Here is a 21,392-nt window from a genome sequence, read left to right on the forward strand (position 1 = left end):
GTCAGCTCTGACACACTATACCAATAGGTACTGTACATGTCAAGGATGGAAAGAACAAAATGGACACCTTAGAGTGGGGCGAAACAATCAGAAGTGGGGTAAATGATAAGGATGAAGGTGAGCCACAGGACAGCGTGTGCTGATAGAAATGGAAACGCTGGCATTTGTGACTCTGTTCTTTTTATTGGTAAGGTCATCAGTCTTGGACTGCTGCAATCCAGTGAAGTGCAGTCCTAGTACTGTAACATACAGTGGACTAGACTGCAGAGAGAGAGAGAGTGAGAGTGAGAGAGAGAGAGAGAGAGAGAGAGAGGCCACAGTTTTACATTTACTGTGGTGCTGAGCTGTGCTGCTGCACTGCAACTCTGCCTGGTGATGAAGTTTCTCTAGAGTGCTGTGCTCTCTGCGTTACTGCTCTGGTGCCTCACTTTAATTAAGGGTTTGTGTTTAATTGCTACATAAATCAGTGCTGGCTAATATCTGAGAAATCATTTGTGTGGATGTGTATTCCACTAAGGATTCGGGTAAGTGTAAAGTGTAAAGGTTCTCTGTGAAAATTGTATTCGATTTGATTAAGCAATGCATAATGGTTCATTTTCTGTAGATTAGCCTAAAAATTGCACATTTTAAAATAATGAAAACACGTTATATTTAAAAAAAAAATGTATGTTGTTAAACTGAAAAAAAGTTTTTAAAAAATGCATTATTATTTGAAATTATTATAATTATTATTATATACAAAATATTTTAAGTACTTATATTATTTTATATTTATATTATAATTGTGAAAAATGTTTTATTAGTTAAATTTAAATGTATTATTACAGATAGTATTTTTTCATATTTACATTTTAATTTATAACTTTTTTTATTTGCTTAAAAATTTGCTTGAATCCTCTAAGTAGAACAGTACAGACCTTCAGTTTGAACTTTGGTGCAGTAAGAATTCGCCACCAGGGGGAGAAGTGCAGGGTCCCTTAAAATCTCCCTCAGGGAACAAACTGAACTTGCTGCATGTCATTGGCAAAACAGATCCCCTCTACTGTACATGATTAAAAGTTACTGCATTAAGTTAAGACTTTCACTGATCTCATGCTGTTTTAAATGAAATCCTAGAGAGTTTTAATAAACGTATTAATTGTACCATCCTTTCTTATTTTATCTCTCGAACTAGTTTCAACTGAAATATTTTTTTTTTTAAATAGCATAGTGCAATATTACAATTAAAATTTTAACGTGGCAAATATTATTAATGTGTAAGCTTGTTATACTTGAAATGCTTGTGTACACACATAATTGTACTTGTGAATGAAATATAGTAGTTTTAACTGTAAATAATACCCATACATCATTTTAATAAATATTGAATTAATTAAATGTTTAATTAAATGTTGACTGGCACAATTGTTTTCTTTCAACATGTTTGTACCTAACACATCCTTCCCGTCTGAGTCACTTATTCATGCGTTGTTGTATTGCGCAGTGACTGTCTGAACATGCTCCTGCCTGTAAAGACAGTACAGTCAGTGACCTCTGAGAAAGAAGTATCTCTGATTTGTCCTGTCACCTCTGATGCTAAAGTCTTCTCTTCTCTCTTTGCTCCTCCTCCAGTTTTTGCTGCTGAAGCCGTAAATCAGAGGGCGCTGTGCAAAGCAACAAGAACATGCCTTGACTTGTACCAGCTTGTCGGGAGGGAGTTAAGGCTTGTGGTCAGCAGCACCAGTAACTGTGTTTGCATTCTCATCCAACTGACCGCCGAAAGATGACAGCAGCATACTATCCACTGTAGAATTTATGGATATTGGGACATACTGACCTGACAAGTAAGTGTGTCACTTCTCAGGTGTAGCTGGTGTAACAATAGAAGTGCTTTTAGTCAACAAGCCTCTTTGCTAGGTTATAATCACAGTGCACTTAAAAGTACATCATTACACTGCATAAAATTATTTTCTTGATTCTTAAGTATTTAGATTTTTTTTTCATTAAAAACACCTTAAACAGGAGAAACAAAAGTGCGTGAGATAAAAAAGTCTTGTTTTTATAGAATATGTCAGAATATATATTGAATTAAGTTCATTTTTCTTACTCCATTGGCAGTTTCATTGTTTTAAGCATGAATCAAACAAAATGTTGTAAAGTTTATGCTTAAAATGAGGGAAAAAATATTTAAATATTTTTAAAATTATGTTTAGATATTTTTAAAGGAAAACAAAACAAAAATATATATATATATATATATATATATATATATATAGGTGTGTAGGTATGTGTGTATATATGTATGTATAAAATATTAAATCAATAATTAAAATAAAAATACAAAGATTCAGAAATATTTTTGCAGCGTAACTGGCTACCAAATCTGTATATTTGTACTAGATGCAATGAAGTTAATGCTTAAAATGAGAAAAACTATTTGCCAATGGGGTCAACTAAATGTATCTTGTTTAGAAGTATCTTTACATATTTCTACTGGAAAACAAGACAAAATATGGATATAAATATAATAGAGAAAGAGAGAGAGAAATATTAATATTTAAAATAAAAATACAAAGATTAAGGAAGATTAAGGAATTATTTTGCAGTGTAATTGGCTACAAAATAGATTTATTTTGATTCATGAGCTGCAGTTAAGCTGCTATAAAAGTCATCTGCACCGTATCAATGTCAAAGTCAAACTTTGCCATTAATTGTTTTCTTTAAGAGTCACATTATTTCCGCCTCTGTGTCTAAATGTAAGCTGATTTTCAGAGACATTATTGATCAATTGTTCAGTGACCCTGCACTCATCACCATTTGTGCTCCCAACCTCCATCCGTGAACAAATACTGCTGACCTTAAAATAGAGAAAATTGATCTAAAGCAGTGGAAGAATCATGGATCCCTTTGTGACTCAAGTCTTTTTTGTTATCCAAACACATATATGAACTGACTGTATAAAGAGGTTTGTTTTCGTCTTTGATTGAACAGTCTCAGCACTGGATATCCCCTCTCTGGAAGATCCCTGACTTCACCACGGCTAATTGGTCTACTGATGACAAGACCCATGAGACAAAAGGTGAGAGGGTTTGCCAATCTAGTTTTACGGACTGCCTGACGTCTGTACATTTATTTGGTGGCTACCAGAGTGGTTACTTCCATGAACCAGTGGTTAACTCACAAGCACCTCTGCTGTTGCCAGAAGCATCAGTGTGCTGATAGTAATGTATTTCACTGGCTGAAAGGTGGGCTGTGTGAATTATTAATGCTTTCTAGCTCTACAAATAGAGCTTGCATTGATCAACAGTCCCTTGAGTAAAGTGATATTGTTTAAGAATGCAATGTTTGCTCTTTGTCTCCCCATATAGCCTTGCAAAGACTTGAGGTTCTAGCTTTTTTTGGTAAAGAAACTGTTTTTCACCTGTGAGTCCCCTACGACTTTTTCCAGTTTTCCCAGTCAGTTCTTTTTTTTTTAAGATTTGTATTTTCAATACTGTTGGATACTGAAATGTGGTGGTCCTCACCATGTCTATAAAAATGTTTGCTTATTTTTAGTCGTTCTTCTTCTGAAAAAAAATTGCTACCAGTGTCAGAACTAAACAAGGCTCAGGGCAAAAATGCAACTGAATATGACAAAACACATTGTTTTTGTGTTTGTTTGTTTGTTTGTTTTTTTCCTCATATTTCTTAATTTTATGCTTTAGTCCTGGTTACATTATGACATAATATAAGGTTTTGATATGGATTTTAATTTATAGCTAATAGCTTAATTAATTTGCATTGTAAATTTAATGAATTAATTCCATTTCAGTATTCGACATAAAAGAGTGACATTAAGTGTATTTTAAATAGTTTGAAAGACTATGCTGTCTTAAAGGTAAAATGCAAAAAAAAAAAAGTATTTTCCTGTAGTGGGTTCTGATTTTTATTTATTTAACTTTATCAAGTTTCCAGTGACTGTTTATTGTTAAAATATTCTATTTTTATAATATTTCTTCTAACACTGAAGTACCAACTACTTACCTAAAATCACAGAGGGGAACTTGCTGGCACAGAAATAGTTTAATTAGCCGAATAAAGGAAGTTTTGAAGTTTTGCTCAGTGACATTCTGCAGTACTTTCCCTTTAAGATGATTAAGTCAGAGGAATGAAATGACTGCTGTTCTATAGACAGAGTGACACAACCGTGGGAGAAAGAGGGCGAGAAACCAACAGTGCAGACGGTGGTCAAATCAAAGTGCTTCTTTTACAGAAACGTATCCAGATGTCCAGGAGAAGATGAGAGACCCTGTGTCAGCAGTAAGGTGAGTGTCTGATCCTAGTTATTCAATATGTCTAACTGTCCTTCTTGATATACATTAATCTTTCTGAGATTAGTTTCAGTACTAACTTTAGCTGCATTCTGATTGCTTTGACATTATGAGATTTATCTATTACATATATTGCAAAAAAATGGGGGGGGGGCATATTTAAAGGGATAGTTCACCCAAAAATGAAAAATGTGTATGACTTTCTTTGGAAAACAACAGAAGATATTTTGAGAAATGTCTCAGTGTTTTTAGTCTATACAGTAGACACCAATGGTCACCAAAACAGTTTGGTTACCAACATTCTTTTTGTGAATGCTTTAAATTAAACCAAGTAAATGATGACATAATTCTCATTTTTGAGTGAACTATCCCTTTAAGAGATGCTATATCCATTAGATGCCTAGATATCTGCTCCTGTACAACTGGTTTCACTCCATTTGATTTTCATTTTTAACATTTTTTTAGACATTCAGATTTTTCCAGTTCACTTAAACAGGTTACGTAGTTCTGCCCTCTCTGTATAAATTCAGGCAAACTTTGTGACCCATAAACACATGAAATCGATCTGTCAGTTAATGCAGCACCTGTGTATTTTTGTTCTGAAGTGTGTCAGAGGTGTACAGGCACATGCCAGTGCCAGCTGGCAGGTGTGTGTGTGTGTGTTTTTCCCCTGCTTCCTGAAAGCCTGTATTAGAGATTACATCAGGCCCAAAGCAGCCAGGAATTCCTACCATCATGTGGCCTCAGCAAGCCGTCGGCCTCACGAGACAGACACAGGGACACAACACTGCAATTTAGCAACTGCAGCAGAAACCAGATCACGATGCGTGTGTTTGTGTATGAGTGTGTGTGTGTGGGCATGTGGGGGTCTGAATGCTTTTACAAGGCACTGCATGTGATATAATGATTTTCTACATCTGTGCTGATTCGGGTGGCACACATGCTGCTTTCTTCTGATTCTAAAGATTGTCAGACAGCTGTGTGCTCATCCACGGGTGCGCGTGTTTATGTTTGTCTGTCCAAAGAGCCGATCGGATTTCCTCAAAGCAGCCTTCAGATGTGGCCTAATGATAATTTTGGCTGACAGAATTCAAAGCCTTTAATCTGATAATATGTACCAGTGTTGGAGATGTCATTTAGCGTGCATCCTGTCATGTTATATCACACAAAACACCACACGTATGACGTGATAGACACATTCAGTATCTAAAAAGCCAGCCAAGCAGGACTGACAGGTTGTCTCAAGTCTCAGACAAACAGAAATTATGATGTACAGTCTGAGGTTATAGACTTTACAAAAAAAACAAACAAACAAAAAAAAGAGTTAATCGGTATTTCTGTTTTATGTTTTAGTACAATTATTTAAAAATCTTTCAAATAAAATCCCCAAAATTACATTTACTTGAGAAACAAACCTGCAGAAGATATTTGCATAAGGCTTGTTACATATTGCTTTATGTATTTTTCGTTTATTTAAAAATATTTTGCATAAGGCATAAAATAATGATATATATTTTATATATAAGTGTATATTGTTAAATCGATCTATATCTTTTTTAAGCCTCAATCTAAAAAATTGTATAAAATGCATTCTTAAAAATTTGTTTTAAAACAAAAAGCAATAAAAACAGTACATTAAAAAACAAACACATTTATATATTTGTTTTTTATATATATTTTTTATCATATATTTTATATACAAGCATATGATGTTATATAGAAATAAAATATTAAAATGAAATGACACATATATATTATTACATTTATATCAGTTTTTAGATACATATTTTAATATACAATTTTTTAACATTTATTTTAATATATAAATAAATTAATATGGTTTATAATATATTGTTATATAAAAACTTTTTTTTTTGGCTTTTAGTTCTATACACATTCGGTGAGAAACTTTCCAAACCAGTCAAAGAAATCCCCGCATATCACTATTCATTTTATGGTTTGTTAACAATTTGGGTGAAATGTAAAAGCAAAGGAAGCTGCTTGAAGTTTCTTCTAGGAAAGCCTCACCCTGTTTCTGTCCCCCTCCCCCTCCCACAGTGTTGTCAGCATTCATGTGAGGTACTGTAGCAGTCAGCGCAGGCTTACTGAAATAGTCTCATAATTACAGGTCTGTTTGCTCAGACTCCGATAACGCAGAGGACGCAATGGAATATTGTATCAGCAGTTGCTGTAAAAAAGCTTCACTGGTGCCTCTCGCACAGACTAAAGAGCAAGGAACGAAGATAATATCACATGCACTACTTAGCCCTCTCTTGACCTCAAGCTGTTTTCATAGGCAAATGCTCATTTCAAGAGCTAACACGCATGTGTGCGGCTGGCCGGCGCTGCATGTGGACTTTTATTACATGCCATAACTTGTCACCAAACAGCACTGCAGGAAAAAATAGCTTGGTCACAGTACCCCTTATTGCTTCAGTATGGGATTTCGTGCGTCTGATGACAGTGACTAAGCCTGGTGTGGCGCGCAGCTAATGCTCTACCGCATTTGAAGACCCTGATCTGATTGTACTGTCACCGGCAGCCACACAACTGTTTTTCAGCACTTTCTTTCTCTCTTTCACTTTTTATTTATCTTTAATTGTGCCTCCACTTTTTCTTCCTCACTCTTCCGCTCTCCCACGCACATGTTAACTCTCTCCCACTCTCTTCTAAGCCTTCTTGCTAAGTGAGCAGAGGCCCTTCTTCTCTGGCAGAGCCCTTAGGAGAGAGGCTGCCTGCCCAAAATAGCTGCACTGTGGGGAATACCAACAGATAGGGCCTTCACACTGCTTGTGTAGGTGAACAACAAATCAGGGACTGGGCTGACCAACCCCCCCACCCACCATCATCTCACTCTGTACAACATATGACACACACACACACATGCTAACGTTTGTGCTCTTTTCTCTCTCTCTCTCTCTCTCTCTCTCTCTCTTTTTTTTGTAAGAGTTGAGTCTTTCTTTTTCAGATGTAAGCTTTAGAGGCTTGTTTACATTGGAGGGAGAGCCTTAGCAAGCTAGCGTTACTGTCGTAAAGTGTAGAGAGATCTACGTCAGTGTATCCTCAGGGTTTGTTTTCATCTTGTGATTATTAAAGGTAAGTGTTGTGGGTAAGTGTTCTGTCATAGGTTATTGTTGAAGGCTACCCTGGAAGTCGATGCATTAGTGTGTCACGCAATTATGATGAAATTACATCATATGGGAACTGTGATTTTTGGTACTTTCTACCCTCAGTTATACAGTCATCATTGTCCCTTTGTACTTTATCAGTTGCACTGCAAAAAATAGTTTTCTTAATCAGTCATTTTGTCTTTATTTACAGTAAAAAAATATTATAAATTAAATATAAATATAAAAATTTATTTTAGACATTCTGTGTGTGTGTGTGTGTGTGTGTGTTTTAAGCATGAACCTCCATAAATTAAGTGAGATTTATGCTTAAAAAATGCCAGAGGGGTATCTTGATTATCATAAGATATCTTGTTTATATATATATATATATATACTACCTTTTCAAAGTTTGGGTTCAGTACTTTTTTTCTGAATAAAAATAATACTTTTATTCAGCAAGGACACATTCAATTGATTAAATGTAACAGTACAGTAGTTTTGTTTTTTATGCTTTATTGTTTTACTTATTCTATTTCATTATTTATTATTATTATATAATTATATATATAATTTTATTTAGGTATTTGTTTTATTTATTATTATGGGAAACAAATATATATTTTATATATTGTAAATTGTATATTTGTACCTAAAAAAAGAGAAACAAACATACTGATTGAGAAAATGTTCTGAAGCGTGAAGGCTGTCATTCCCTGTGTTACGTCACACAGTTCTGTTTTCACTTGCAGCGGTGGTGAGGTGTAATAAACTGGAAGTATGAGATTTTTTCTGTGTTTTCAGGAGACCTCTCATCTACCATCATCTCTTGGAAAGCGAAAGCAGAACAAAGGCTTATTCTTTAAGGGGAAATCTACCTCTGGCCCTGGCTGTCATACAAGTACTGGACATTCCATGAGCAGAGTATTAAAGTGTCCAGAGCTCACCCGCAGGAGACAGGAGAGTCATACACGAGGAGCCTTTACAGTCACCGACAGCTGATAGTGAGAGATGCTGAAGTGATGGAAGGGAAGAGAGCAAGTGAGGGATGAGGGCCACTGCTGTGAGTGGTTCTTTGGCAGTGTCTTAGCTGGTTGTTGTGTGGAGTGAGAACGAAGCAATCAGCAAGTATACTGCCGCAGAAACTCGTCACCTTGGGAGGCCCATTCATCCGAACCCGCTCACGCACTCAGCTGCCCACACGTGCTCAGAGGCTGGAGAGAGACGAGAAAAGAGAAACCTCAGTCTGTACTCATTATCAAGCTTCTCTTCCCATTCATTCTTCTTCTAATTGTGAGTGTCAGCTTTTGTTTATTGGCACCGCTGCTTGAACACTCACAGCGACTTGAGATTTTCAAGTGAAAGACTGATTCATGCTTACAGTATGTTTGCTCATATTTTCCGTGACATTGTAGTCATAGTTTAGATCAATTCATTTGTTTTCTTTCTTTCTCTTCCATGAGATCAGGAGTGATTCAGTCAAGTGTTATTGTGAAAATCAGCTGACTAGATTTCGCAGTTTCAGTATTGCCATGACATGGTGTGGCCTGTTTATATTTGGCCTACTTATCTTACAGTCCTATGACATATTCATATTGTGTTAAGATGTGTTTATTTAGAAATTCTGGTTTGAAAAAAATATGTAGAAAAAAGTATATAGGAAATGGAATATATATGGGGAAACAAAATACATATATATATATAGAGAGAGTGAGTGAGTGAGTGAGTGAGTGAGTGTGTGTGTGTGTGTGTGTTTAATAACATTTTAAAACAATGTTTTGTAATATTTGTATAAATTCATATTTATTTGAAAAAGTTTTTAGTAGACTGTATTTTAATAGTAATTCTATATGAATGTATTTTTTCCAAATAACAGTAAAAACAAAATAAGAGTTTTTCAAATGTTGTCATTATTGTCATGTTTTATTTCTCTATTTCTGGTGTATGTTTAGTCTTTAAAGCAGTTTTAAGTTGAGTTTCATTTTCAGGTAATATCATTAGTTTCGGTTGTTAATCATCAAAAGGGCAGTTTGTTCAAGTGAATGTAATGCCTAAAACTCACTTGAGGTTTCGATGTAATAACATCAGTGTGGCAATAAGTTTGAACTTGTCCGGAAAGCTGGAAATCAATTTAGTAAGGTCTTTTACAATGTATTAAAGCACTTTGTTTTAAATCATATGCTAAAAATGTGATTATAATGCTGTGCAGTGGAGTGTAGCCTTCACAAACTTATGATCGCAAAGGTATGTTGAACACCTTATATATTTTAAAGTGCAATTTAATCCAAATTAACTGTATGAATAACCTCAGATATTTGTCAGTTTAGTCACTTGCTAGATTGAATCTTAACAGACAATGTCAATTACGTTTTTTTTATGCACAAAATGCATGATAAATGCACGGGGCAAACTCCCAACAAACATCTCATGTTGTTTCAGTTGTATGATTTACCCAGACACAGGCAGACAGTATTTTGCATTCTATTCTAGTTTATCTCTGGAGTCTGGATTGTATTATGTCAGTGGCTCCAGAGTTTAATTTACATGTATTATCTGTGATAACAGATCCAAACTGAACTTGAACATATCAGTATACAAAATAGATGTTTTTACTTAGTCCTTCTCAAATATAATTTACATTGAATTACACAACATATAATACAATAAAATATAATATGTATTTAAACATATATTATTCAACACATTTAAAATATAACGATTCCCTCTGCTGAAGGCGTCATCATTTATGCTCAATTTGAACAACCTTTAGGCTGCATCTTCACACCTTACTGGCAGAATTTGGGAATTAATTTAATTAATTATGGATGCATGGCAGAAGAATACAGAGTGCTGATGTCAAATTTATGCTGGTGATGTCTGTCAAGCCTAAAGGTATTTTTGAGGGCAAAAAAGATACCTTTGCATTTTTTGTAATCATAAAACACACTGAGTAATGAGAATAAGAGACACTGAAATTCCTCTAAATAACACTCTGAATGCACAGCACACAGAACTGAGGGGAAGAAAACTTAGGGTTGCCTTTAATGGAGGATCAAGCAAAGCATTGATTTTTCTTTTCTCTTCTCCACTTTCTTCTTCTCTGCCTGAAATAAAACGATGCACCACATTGGGACAGAATGCTGCAGTTCTACGGGAAACAGTATTCTTAGAAAACATTATTGCTCTACTGGTGACATTGTGATAAATGGAGATGCATTTACCTCAAATTAATCCTAGCCTAAATAATAGACCGTCATCACACTGGATGCTGAAATATAGGTTACTTTGTGTGTGTGTGTGTACCTGTTTTTCTATTCTGGTGGGGACTTAAACCTGAATACACACAGACTCATGGGGACTCGTGTCACGGTGGGGACCTAAATTGAGGTCCCCACAGGTAAACAAGCTAATAAATCACACAGAATGAAGTTTTTTGAAAATCTAAAAATGCACAAAGTTTCCTGTAAGGGGTAGGTTTAGGGGTAGGGTTGGTGTAGGACAATAGAATATACGGTCTGTACAGTAGAAAAACCATTACGCCTATGGAGAGTCCCCACAAGGATAGCAAACCAGACATGTGTGTGTGTGTGTGTGTGTGTATGTGTGTACCTGTTTTTCTATTCTGGTGGGGAATTAAACCTGAATACACACAGTGTGTGTTTGTGTGTGTGTGTGTGTGTGTGTGTGTGTGTGTGTGTGTGTGTGTGTGACAAAAACACCATCCAAAAACTTTAAGTAAGATAGATCATAAGATGAATGATATAAAGAGGTTAAAGAAAAGAGACCAAGATCTTGAAGCTTTATAGAAGTTCACATTGCGCCATCTAATGGCGTATTATAGTGATTGCATGTATTTAATTGTCAATAATTGCAGGCACATTTACAATGACGCATTGCTTGTACACATAATTTTGCATAACTCTCAACACAGTTCCATTTGGAATGTTGGAATGCAGTTGCATATAATAATATTTCCGGGTGAATGACATTTTGTTGACAAGGATTAACGTTCTGAAGAAAGAATGTTTGGAATCTATGTCTACAGTCTACTTTGTACTGGTGTTTCGTTCGTGAACGGATCGTTGTTTCAGAATCAATCTTTTAAGTGAATCAAATGTTTCGTGATTAAAGAACAAAAACAAAAAAAACAGTTGATGTGATTTACTGTCGTCTGTGAAGAAAAACGTTAAACGTTTTCTCTGTAGTCTCTTTTAATAAAGCACGATAAGACTTGTGTCGAGTGATTCAGTGTTTTTAACGAATCGACTGAGTGAATGGCTCCATGTCACCATCTACTTGCGTGACGTTGAAACCAACAGAAAGAGTAACTATATGAATCAGTGAACGATTCTGTACGAATCTTTTAGTGATTGATTCAAATGATTCGATTCACTTGATGAATCAGTCATCAAAAAAGTGACAACCTTATCAAACTGATAAACGCAAAAACAAAGTTCGTGAGTTCGTCAGCTTAGATTTCAAGGCTGAGATACGTTTAGTCTTGTTTTAAAAAGTCAATCAAGTATAGTTAAAAAAAAAAATAGACAAAATTCAACATGTTTTAATTTGTTGTGATGACATTGTTTCACTGCCTCAGCAGTTGTGAAGAAGCTGTTGGACTGGCTTGTGAAGCGTCTCACGCCGCTGGATCTTAAAGCCCGTCGTGTTTTTCATGGTAATGCTTCGTCAAGGGAAAAGAGGACTGGAAATCTCTTCGGGTTACAAGTGGATTCGATACTTCAAATAAGACTTTACCAAACACCGAACAAACAAACAAACGAGGCGCTGGTAGATTTTAAAGTCGTACAAGGGGAAACTATGGCCGAGACGAACCGCACCGAGGTGTATGTTTACGAACAGGTTGTTATCCTGTCATCATGTGTACTTTCGTTTTTTGGGTCACTTTTAATCATATGCACATTTGCGAGATGGCCCGATCTGAGAACCACACCGAGAAAACTGCTCGTGTATCTGTCTGTCACTGACCTTCTGTCTGCACTCTCTTACTTTTATGGAGTTTTGAGGAGTTTTGACTCTGATTCTGGGGATTGTATTGCGCAAGGAGCAATTTCCACATTCGCCAACACCAGCTCATTCTTCTGGACTGTGGCCATTGCCATCTACCTATACGTTTTTATTGTTAAGTCCAGCCAGAGACAGGCCAACAACTTGGTGCTGTATTTTCATCTTATCAGGTAAACTCTACGATCTCTACATTTCTTCACTCCCAGGAAATTCTTAAAGGAACACTTCACCCCAGAAATATTCGCTCGAAATTTTCTAAAAATGTACTGACCATTGTGGTGTCCCAAACCTGTATGACTTTTTCTTCTGTGGAAAACAAAAGCAGATGTTGTAAGAACGACTGAGTCACCGTTCACTTTAATAGTACCCATTTAAAACTTTCAATGTTTGTTTATAGTGTCAATTAAACTATTTTCTTAACATTATCTTTCAATTTAATGTTCATTATTATATTTATTAATGTATAGTATTTATTAAATTAGTTTACGTGTAGTTCAAGTAGTTTCTCCTTTACATAAAATACAATTTACGCAATTCTTTTACATAAGGCCTTCCATTCTGATATGGCCCTTTAGGAAAGGAAAGGAGATTATTTGTATTCCTTTTATGATATTTTGCCTTTTGAATCACATCCTTTCAGCTACACAAAGAAAAAGGGTTTTAGACAGTCAGTATTCATTAATTTATAGAGAATTTAATAAGGATTCTGCGTAATAAGGGAGAGGTTTGGTTTTCATGAACTCGCTTGTGCAGCCTGTGGGTGGATGTCTGTTTGCAGTCTGATCTTGTGATTTATGGTTTGTGTCAGCTGGGGCGTTCCTTTCGCCATCACTGTGGCAGCCCTGTCCCTGCACAAGATCGGCTATGATGCCTCTGAAGTGTCTGTTGGCTGGTGCTGGGTGAACATCCAGGCCGAAGACCGTGTGCTGTGGATGCTGCTCACTGCTAAGATCTGGGAATTCATTGCCTATGTCACACTGCCAGTCCTGTACATGCTTGTAAAGATACACATTCACAGAGCAGTAAGTCCACTGCGGCTCATCACAGACAGTTTAACATTACAGATTAGCAGAGGTTTGCATGACATTTTCATAAACTCATAATGTGTGCAACGGCCAAGTAATTTCTGGAATAATGTCCACTGCTAATGTATAAGGGAAATATCATAAGATAGTGATCTCTAGGCCTGGAAATGTCATGAATATTAATAAAATCTTAAAGGTCATGGGAGTTTTGGTCATCAGTAGATTTTACTAGTTATGCTGACCTATAAAATATTAATATATATATATATATATAAGACATTTAAAAATCAATTGGATAAATTATGGACATTCACTGGTAAAAAGGGATGGGAACCCACTTAAGTGCATTGCTGAGAAAATTAAATATTATTCAATAATATTAAAGACTGGCCCACATTCTTGTCATAGTAACACAACTGCATTCTGGAAACAACATGCTATAGTGATGGGGGTGTATGATTATGGGTGGTTGACATTTTTTTTACTTCAAATATTAGGCATAAAAAATATTGAGTTGTGTTGTACTGACTCTTAAATTTCCAAAAATATATGTGGTCTTTTAGATTTTGTATTGGAAATTGGATTTATTTACCAGTTTGTTGCATTCGTGCCTAAAATTGTCATATGGTGTGACATAAAAGTTGTTGTTCTATATAAAATGAAAATGGAATATACTCTCCCTAAGTAACTAACTTCACCATAAATATTTATCATTACTATCTTAAGATTGAATTTTTTTTTGTGCAGATCCATTAGATTTTGTATTATTTTTCTAAATCATCATGCAAAGTAAGACATCTCTCCTCAGCCTCTCCAGATATTTTAGATTAAATCTGACAAACCCTGTTATAAATCTAACAAAATGCTGTTTCCTTGCAAACAAAAACCAGCCAAAAAAATAATAATCATCATTTACACTAAGAAGAGACATAAGTCTCTTATGCCCACCAAGGCTGAATTTACAGTAAAAACAGTAATATCATGAAATATTATTAAAATAAAAAAATAAAAACTGGTTTCTATTTGAATATATTTTAAAGTGTAATTTATTCCTATGATGGCAAATCTGAATTTTCAGCAGTCATTATTCCAGTCCTTATTGTCACATGATCCTTCAGATATCACTCTAATATGCTGATTTGGTGCTCAAGAAACATTTCTTATTATAAATGTTGAAAAGAGTAGTTTGAAGTTTGAAGCCTGATAGAAAGCTAAAAAAAAAAAAAAAACAGCATTTAAAAAAAAAATTAACAATTGTCTTTACTGGCACCTTTGGCCAATTTAATGACCATTTGTTAATTCTGAATTAATTCTTGCTGAATAAAAGCATTCATTTTATTCATTTAAAAATCGTATAGACCACACACCTTTTTTAGGTAAGCTTTTTCTGTAAGACTAAAGAATGCTGATCTCTTTTTTATGCCATTTTTCTCTGTGATGTATTTAAGCATGCAGCCCTGTCTGAGTACCGTCCCATCCTGACCAGCAGCCCTGTCTCTCATTCGCCATCTTCCATGGCAGACAGGAAGCTCACCATCATCCCCATCATCTTCATCATGCTCCGCATGTGGAGCACCATCCGCTTCCTGCTCCTGCTGACCGACTCCCCTGCAGGACACAACCCAGTGCTGGTCACCTTGCATGTAAGTCACCCGGTTCCACTTAGTTAGCCTGAAATGAACTTAATTTACTTTCACCTGAAGTCCCATTCATGCAGTTTATTTGTATACTTCATCAAAGTCATTTATCTGTAATGGCCTTTATTATATTCAGCAACCCAATGATTCTAAATTCGTTTTTTAATAGGGAATTGGAAACACCTTTCAAGGAGCTGCGAACTGCATCATGTTTGTGCTGTTGACTCCCTCAATTCGATCACGACTGGTGGCTCAGCTGTGCTGCAAAGGTCAGGACAAACACTGGCGTTCAGAATCAGTGTCCCAGAACAGGGCAAGTGCACATACGCCTTCTCACAGGGAGGAAAACACCAGCCCCCAAACCTGGGAGAACAATGAGGGGTAAAAGCTGCTATGATCCTGCATCTGCTGCTGCATATTTAACTCATTTTGAATGCACAAGGCTGGAGTGAAAGCTCTGACTTTACGGCTCTCTGTTGTGGTTGTTGGAGTAACATCAGAGCCTTACAATCAGCCTTCTTGTTTGACCAAGCGCCTTCACGGATTACAGGGGACTGCGGTCACGTGCACAAAGCCTGCAGAGCATGAAACACAAACGCACTTTCTGTTACCGGTTTAGCTCAGCGCTTTAGGCGAGAAGCTTTCTGTCTTCCAAATCTGTTTTCATTCTGCTGTCACAGATATCTCATGTTCATTTAAATAGAAATGAGATCTGTAGCTCAGGGGAAGCAAGGATACAGCAGTTTATTATTTAGTGACCAAAATGGCAAATGTACTGTGAAGTGTTTTTACAAGGGATTTTTTCCCCTTTCTCCCAACAAAGCACATGCATTCTTAATGCAATGTTATTACTTTACATTGCAATTAATATGGATTTTTAAAGCATGATTTATGTGTATTATATGCTGTATTTATATGTACAAATGTATTGGATTTCTTTTGTCTATATGAATGTATTATGTCATAATCTCATTCTTCTTTTTTTCACTTTTCTCTGTGTAGAGTCACATGCACCTAACAAGGACACAAGCCGCAACATGCACATTTATTGTTATTTCACACAATGCCTTAAAAATACCTTTGGAAACAATGGGGAAGAAGTGGCTTTTAGTCTTTGTATACGTAGTTATATTTTATCAACATATCAATTGATTACAATAAAGCGATTCATTACCTGTCAGATTCAGTATTATTTTTTATATGCTATTATTGTTTTCATAAATATTTTGAATTAGCTTTTGTTTTTATATTTTCAGTTTTCATTTTTATTTTAATAAAATTTTTAGTAATCTTGTTGTGTTTTGTCATTTTTATTATTATTTTATTATTGTTTCCAGTGAGGTTTATTTTGGTTTTAGTTTTTATATATTTCCAGTTAGTAAAATACTTCAATTTATTTTGGTAATCTTTTTTTTTCATATAGTTTAGGTTTTTCATCTAATATGCATATATTGTTTTCGATTTTAGCCTTATTTCAATCAACAAAAATGTGTTTTAGTTAAATGATAACAATCCTGGTCAGATTATTGTGTGAGTTTTGATTCTTTGCATCAGTTGTTGGGCGTTGTTGGACTTTAAGATAATACATACTGAAGTTCATATTTCATGAATTTATGTATTTATTTGAAAGTATTGCATTTGTGTTATTAGCTTCATATCCCCAAACAATCAGAGGTGTCTACCATCACTGAACACTCTTTCTTGGCCATAATATGTGTAAGGTTATGGAGAATCTGCTTGGTAATTATCCGTAAATTATTAAATGATTGCGCCTGCACATTCCCTCAATCCTTGACATTCAGTTGAGTCTCCTTTGACTTTGGCTAATATGCCTTTAGAGTGGAGCTGAGCTGTAGCTGAGCTTCTCCAAATATTTGATAATACATGCTGTATAAGAGAATCAGTCTATGCCAGTTTCACCAAAGTCAGGATACAGAGTGACTTCTCCATTATCTCAGCATGATACCAGAGCTGCTTTTAGGTTACAAGAAGAGGAACCGTTCTGAGGATAGCTGGGAAAAGGGCACAAGCTGAATACAATGGCAAATGTTGTGCTGATTGGTTATGTGAGCTGAGGGAAGAGGATGTTGGATATACACCCACTCTTATGGTATTGCTAACCCTGAGGCAGTGTCAGTTGACAAGCCAGTCCTATGAGCGGCTCATAACGAGTGGAAACTGGAAACATGGTTCAACAGTCATTTTTGAAGCATGTAACATTAATTTTGGCATGAACACAAGTGCAGTGTAATGTTTTACTGGCAAAATAGGACAAAACAATCACTTGATTTTGGTTATTCATTTTAGGGGCTTGTCACTTAAGCACTTCATTAACAAAAGTGTCATTTTAGAAAACAGATTTACCACAATAAACAGATAAACAGAATATTTTTTGGATTCACACTTCCTTGGGATTTAAGTGCTTTATGGAAGTACATAGTTATGTAATCTATGTATTATTTGACAGTGTACTGTAGAGTTTAAAAAGGAGTGTGTGTGTGTGTGTGTCTGTCTGTCTGTGTGTGTCTGTCTGTGTGTAAATGTAGTTGTTTGTCTTTTGAGAATTTTGATTTCCAAGTTTTAAGAGTTCATACTTATATATATAATATATGTTTTAGAATTATTTAATTTTTTTCATTTAAGACATCATGATATGTACTCTAAATTTGATCATTTGTAAAACAATTGAAATTCAATCTTAAAACAGAATGACGTGTGTGTGTGTGTGTGTGTGTGTGTGTGTAGACCCTTATTTTCAAAGATACCTTTTTATATTAATATATATATTTTAATATTAACATATATTTTCTGACTTATGGCTGTTTTTTGGTAAGTCACATGATACTTACCTTTTCTTGAATCTTTGTTCACTTCAGAGTCCATCGCTTGGGTGCGTTACAGCCCTTCTGTGGGTATCTGCAATGACTGCATATCACTGCAGAGGACAACAACCTAAAGAGAGAGCTTTTTTAAACCCGCACAGACCTGACTGTGAGGACCCACACCTCACCACAATCCCTAGTGGGGTGTTCAGCCCTCGACCTGCTGAAATAAACAGCTGAGGATCTCTGTTTAAGTTGATGAGGTCCAATCATTTTGATTAATGAGTTGCTGAAGGAGGAATAGGAATGAGAGAATCTGCAGTGCAGCACTGCAGGAGGGAGCAGATACTGGTCAGACAGAGACCCCTGCTGTCCGTGTGACGCTGATCAAAGTGTTTGTGGATGCTGCTTTTTCTCAAAAGCGGCTCTGTATCTCATGAAATACATTTGATGGAATAGACCTGATCTCTTTTACTCTTTTGAGAATTAAAATAATAATTTCGTCATTTGTATGGTGTTTTTACAATATAGAGTTCCATGATATTAAAAAGTCACGTTAATGAGGTGCAATTGTTAACAAACAAAAAATAAAATAAAATGTAAAAATTCTGCATAATGTTACATTTTAACTATACAATGGGCGTCAACAGTCAATAATTAATTTGATATCTAATTTCCAAGTTGTTGTTGTTGTTTTTTAATAGCTGTTCTGTTATCAAGCTGGCAGCCCATGAGGAAATACCCTGGATCATGCCTCTTGCTTGTATATATATTATATTATGTATTATATATATATTATTCGCTCACATTCCACTGAAATCATTTGTGGAATATAAGCTACGATGTCGCTTACAAGTGATGAAGATTTTTCAGGGCAACACTAAACAACTCTGTACAAAGCAGGTAAAGACGTTACAATAAAGCATTTAAGCATAACAAAGCCTTGGGCATGTACTTTGGACAACGTGTTTTTCAGCATGTTTTCAAACCCCTACAATGTAAATATTATGTACATGGTTATCAAAGTTGATGGGACAATTATTGGAAATAAAAGATAGTGTGTTTTTTTCAAAAGGCATGTGCTTTTCTAGATGTAAGATCGCCCAGCACTTGTCAGATTGTATCAGGACAAAATAATAAATCACCACCATCACCTGTTTTTCTCATTATAGATTATATTTGTGCAGAGACATTTTTGTTGGGAAGCAATTAAATATTTTATATATATATGTAGTTTTTGAAAACTGAATACTTAAAGGGTAGCTATTTTAAATTCTAAGTAATTTGTAGATTGGAAGTTTTAAAGTATCTTCCCCAACGCTGGTGCCAGAGTAAGTTTCTCTCAGATCTTGTGCTGTTTAGAGACTCAAACATATCTGACAATGATGCATTTGTCAAAACACCACAAGAATAAAACTGCCACATGTTTTAGATGTTTTATTTGATTTAAATGATGTATTCATGTAAAATAATGATATAAATACATTTAGTGGTGCACCATGCTGTGCATATGCAGTCAGTTTTGTGACAAGCACAGCTAAGCTTAGCATCTATTGATATTTAGTGGAGATCAACAGTCTGGGTCAGAGGTCACCAATTAGTGGGCTGAGGTCCATATTCAGATCCTGGATTGGTTCACTTTTCACACTGTATGCAAGGCAATACTATCTTCATAGTCTTTCATTTGACGTGGTTATAGTCTATTTAATCTATTTGGCCTACTGTGTTTACAATTTATTATTTGATATATTGCCACCAACATAGACATTTACAATAAATATTCCTGAATTGCACATTGTTCAATTGCATAGCCATACAAGATATTGTCCCCTGAAATAGTTTAAGTTATGATTGTCTGTACCTTTGCTGGGAAGGAAATTTAGAGATCTGGATTCTTCAGACTTTAATTGGTTTAGGATTGGACCCTGGTTATGCTGATAAAGGGGAAAACACCACATCTGTTTAGCACATAGAATTCAGCATTTTTTTTTTTCATTTGTATTTTTGTGTATCTTTCTGCTTATTTCAGTAACTCGGCAGGAGTGGGGCTGAGAAAATTCTAAATGAATATTCATGAGTGTTACTGAAATCCTTTTATTTCTGACTACAATGTTTTTCCTTTAGAACATGACATTGAGTAATTATTCAATTACAAACTCCAGAAGTTGTTCTGATAAGTCAAGGGATTTATTATTTTCATAACTTAGGTGTAAACCAGCAGTTATCTTAATTATAAATAGGGTCTTAATTAAAATATGCTAATTTGCAGGTTGTGTGTGAAGTTCTGAGTATGGAGGTCTGTTAGAGCAGGGGTCTCCAACCTTTTTTTCACCACTGACTGGTTACGTTTCGAATTGAGCTCTCTTTCGTTTCTTATTCTTGTTGTTTAAAATTGCTTGAACGTGTAAATTGGCAAATTAATCTGCGAATCAAGTGCGTGCCGGACGGTAGGGTCTCATCCATACGTAGCTATTATGGATCAACTCAACTGCGATCCGTTTAACCCCTAATATGTGACAGATCAGAGCAGAAAATATCTTTCATTTACTTATTTAACATGAAATCGTCAAATTGCTACTCCATATCAATCGCATACAACGAAAATACTGAATAATAAGAACAATCATTAACATAAATAAATAACATATCTATACACATTTTTCCCAGAACGTTCTTGCTAACAATTCTTCCACGGCCCGGTGGTTGGGGACCTCTGTGTTAGAGGACAACCATCATTTTTTATTTTATTTTATTTTTTATTTTTTCAGATACCTGAAAACATCAATAATTCATTTTTAATTTAATTTATTTGTATTTTGTTATTTTTGTTTTACATTCGAATAGTTTGAGTTACATGTTTTAGATGAGACAAAAACTGCTTGTCATGTACGCTTGCATAAACACTTTTCACCTATAAGGGGCGCAAACGTTCTCCAAAGACATGTTATTTTTTTTGTCTTTATGAATTCTTTATGAAAAAATAAATAACACTACATGCAAGACAAACTAAATGCATTGTTTGCCAGTCTTTATTCCTGCCAGCATTACCTTTTAATTGTTGTAGCCCTGAAGGAACCCAGAATATTCATGAGGAACAGAAAGTTTATTTGTGACGTGCATTAGTCTGTACACTCTCCTCTGCTCAATGTTTGCAGCAGGATATCCTCAAACCATTTCTAGAGAGAGGCTTAGCACAACCATAATAGTGTGCATGCACATATATACCAAGATATAGACCTCAGAACATCAAAAACACAAGGGTTAGTCAATATGAGATCCCATCCTTCGGATGAGACGTTAAACCGAGGTCCTGACTCTCTGTGGTCATTAAAAATCCCAGGATGTCTTTCGAAAAGAGTAGAGGTGTGACCTCGGCATCCTGGCCAAATTTGCCCATTGGCCTCTGATCATCATGGCCTCCTAACAATCCCCATATCTGCTAATTGGCTTCATCACTCTGTCTCCTCTCCACCAATAAGCTGGTGTG

General features: G+C 35.4%; 1 protein-coding gene across 1 annotated transcript; it reads left to right on the forward strand.

The window, feature by feature from the left end:
- Positions 1–11,819: 11,819 nt before the first annotated feature.
- LOC107716105 (probable G-protein coupled receptor 157) lies at positions 11,820–16,263 on the forward strand. Its single transcript, XM_016522430.1, has 5 exons — positions 11,820–12,591; positions 13,230–13,443; positions 14,895–15,089; positions 15,253–15,464; positions 16,086–16,263. The coding sequence occupies exons 1-5, from the start codon at positions 12,215–12,217 to the stop codon at positions 16,099–16,101; spliced, it is 1,014 nt and encodes a 337-aa protein (XP_016377916.1). The 5' UTR covers positions 11,820–12,214; the 3' UTR covers positions 16,102–16,263.
- Positions 16,264–21,392: the final 5,129 nt, after the last annotated feature.

Source organism: Sinocyclocheilus rhinocerous, unplaced genomic scaffold (assembly GCF_001515625.1).
Source record: "Sinocyclocheilus rhinocerous isolate Xijiao unplaced genomic scaffold, SAMN03320098_v1.1 scaffold148, whole genome shotgun sequence".
NCBI classification, from domain to species: domain Eukaryota; kingdom Metazoa; phylum Chordata; class Actinopteri; order Cypriniformes; family Cyprinidae; genus Sinocyclocheilus; species Sinocyclocheilus rhinocerous.

What these genes read in the sequence shown, in the direction of transcription:
- LOC107716105 (XM_016522430.1), top strand. Translation starts at nt 12,215, where the DNA reads ATGGCCGAGACGAACCGCACCGAGGTGTATGTTTACGAACAGGTTGTT. An exon ending in AGATACACATTCACAGAGCA is followed by an intron (nt 13,444 to 14,894) that starts GTAAGTCCACTG and finishes GATGTATTTAAG; the next exon opens with CATGCAGCCCTGTCTGAGTA. An exon ending in CAGTGCTGGTCACCTTGCAT is followed by an intron (nt 15,090 to 15,252) that starts GTAAGTCACCCG and finishes GTTTTTTAATAG; the next exon opens with GGAATTGGAAACACCTTTCA.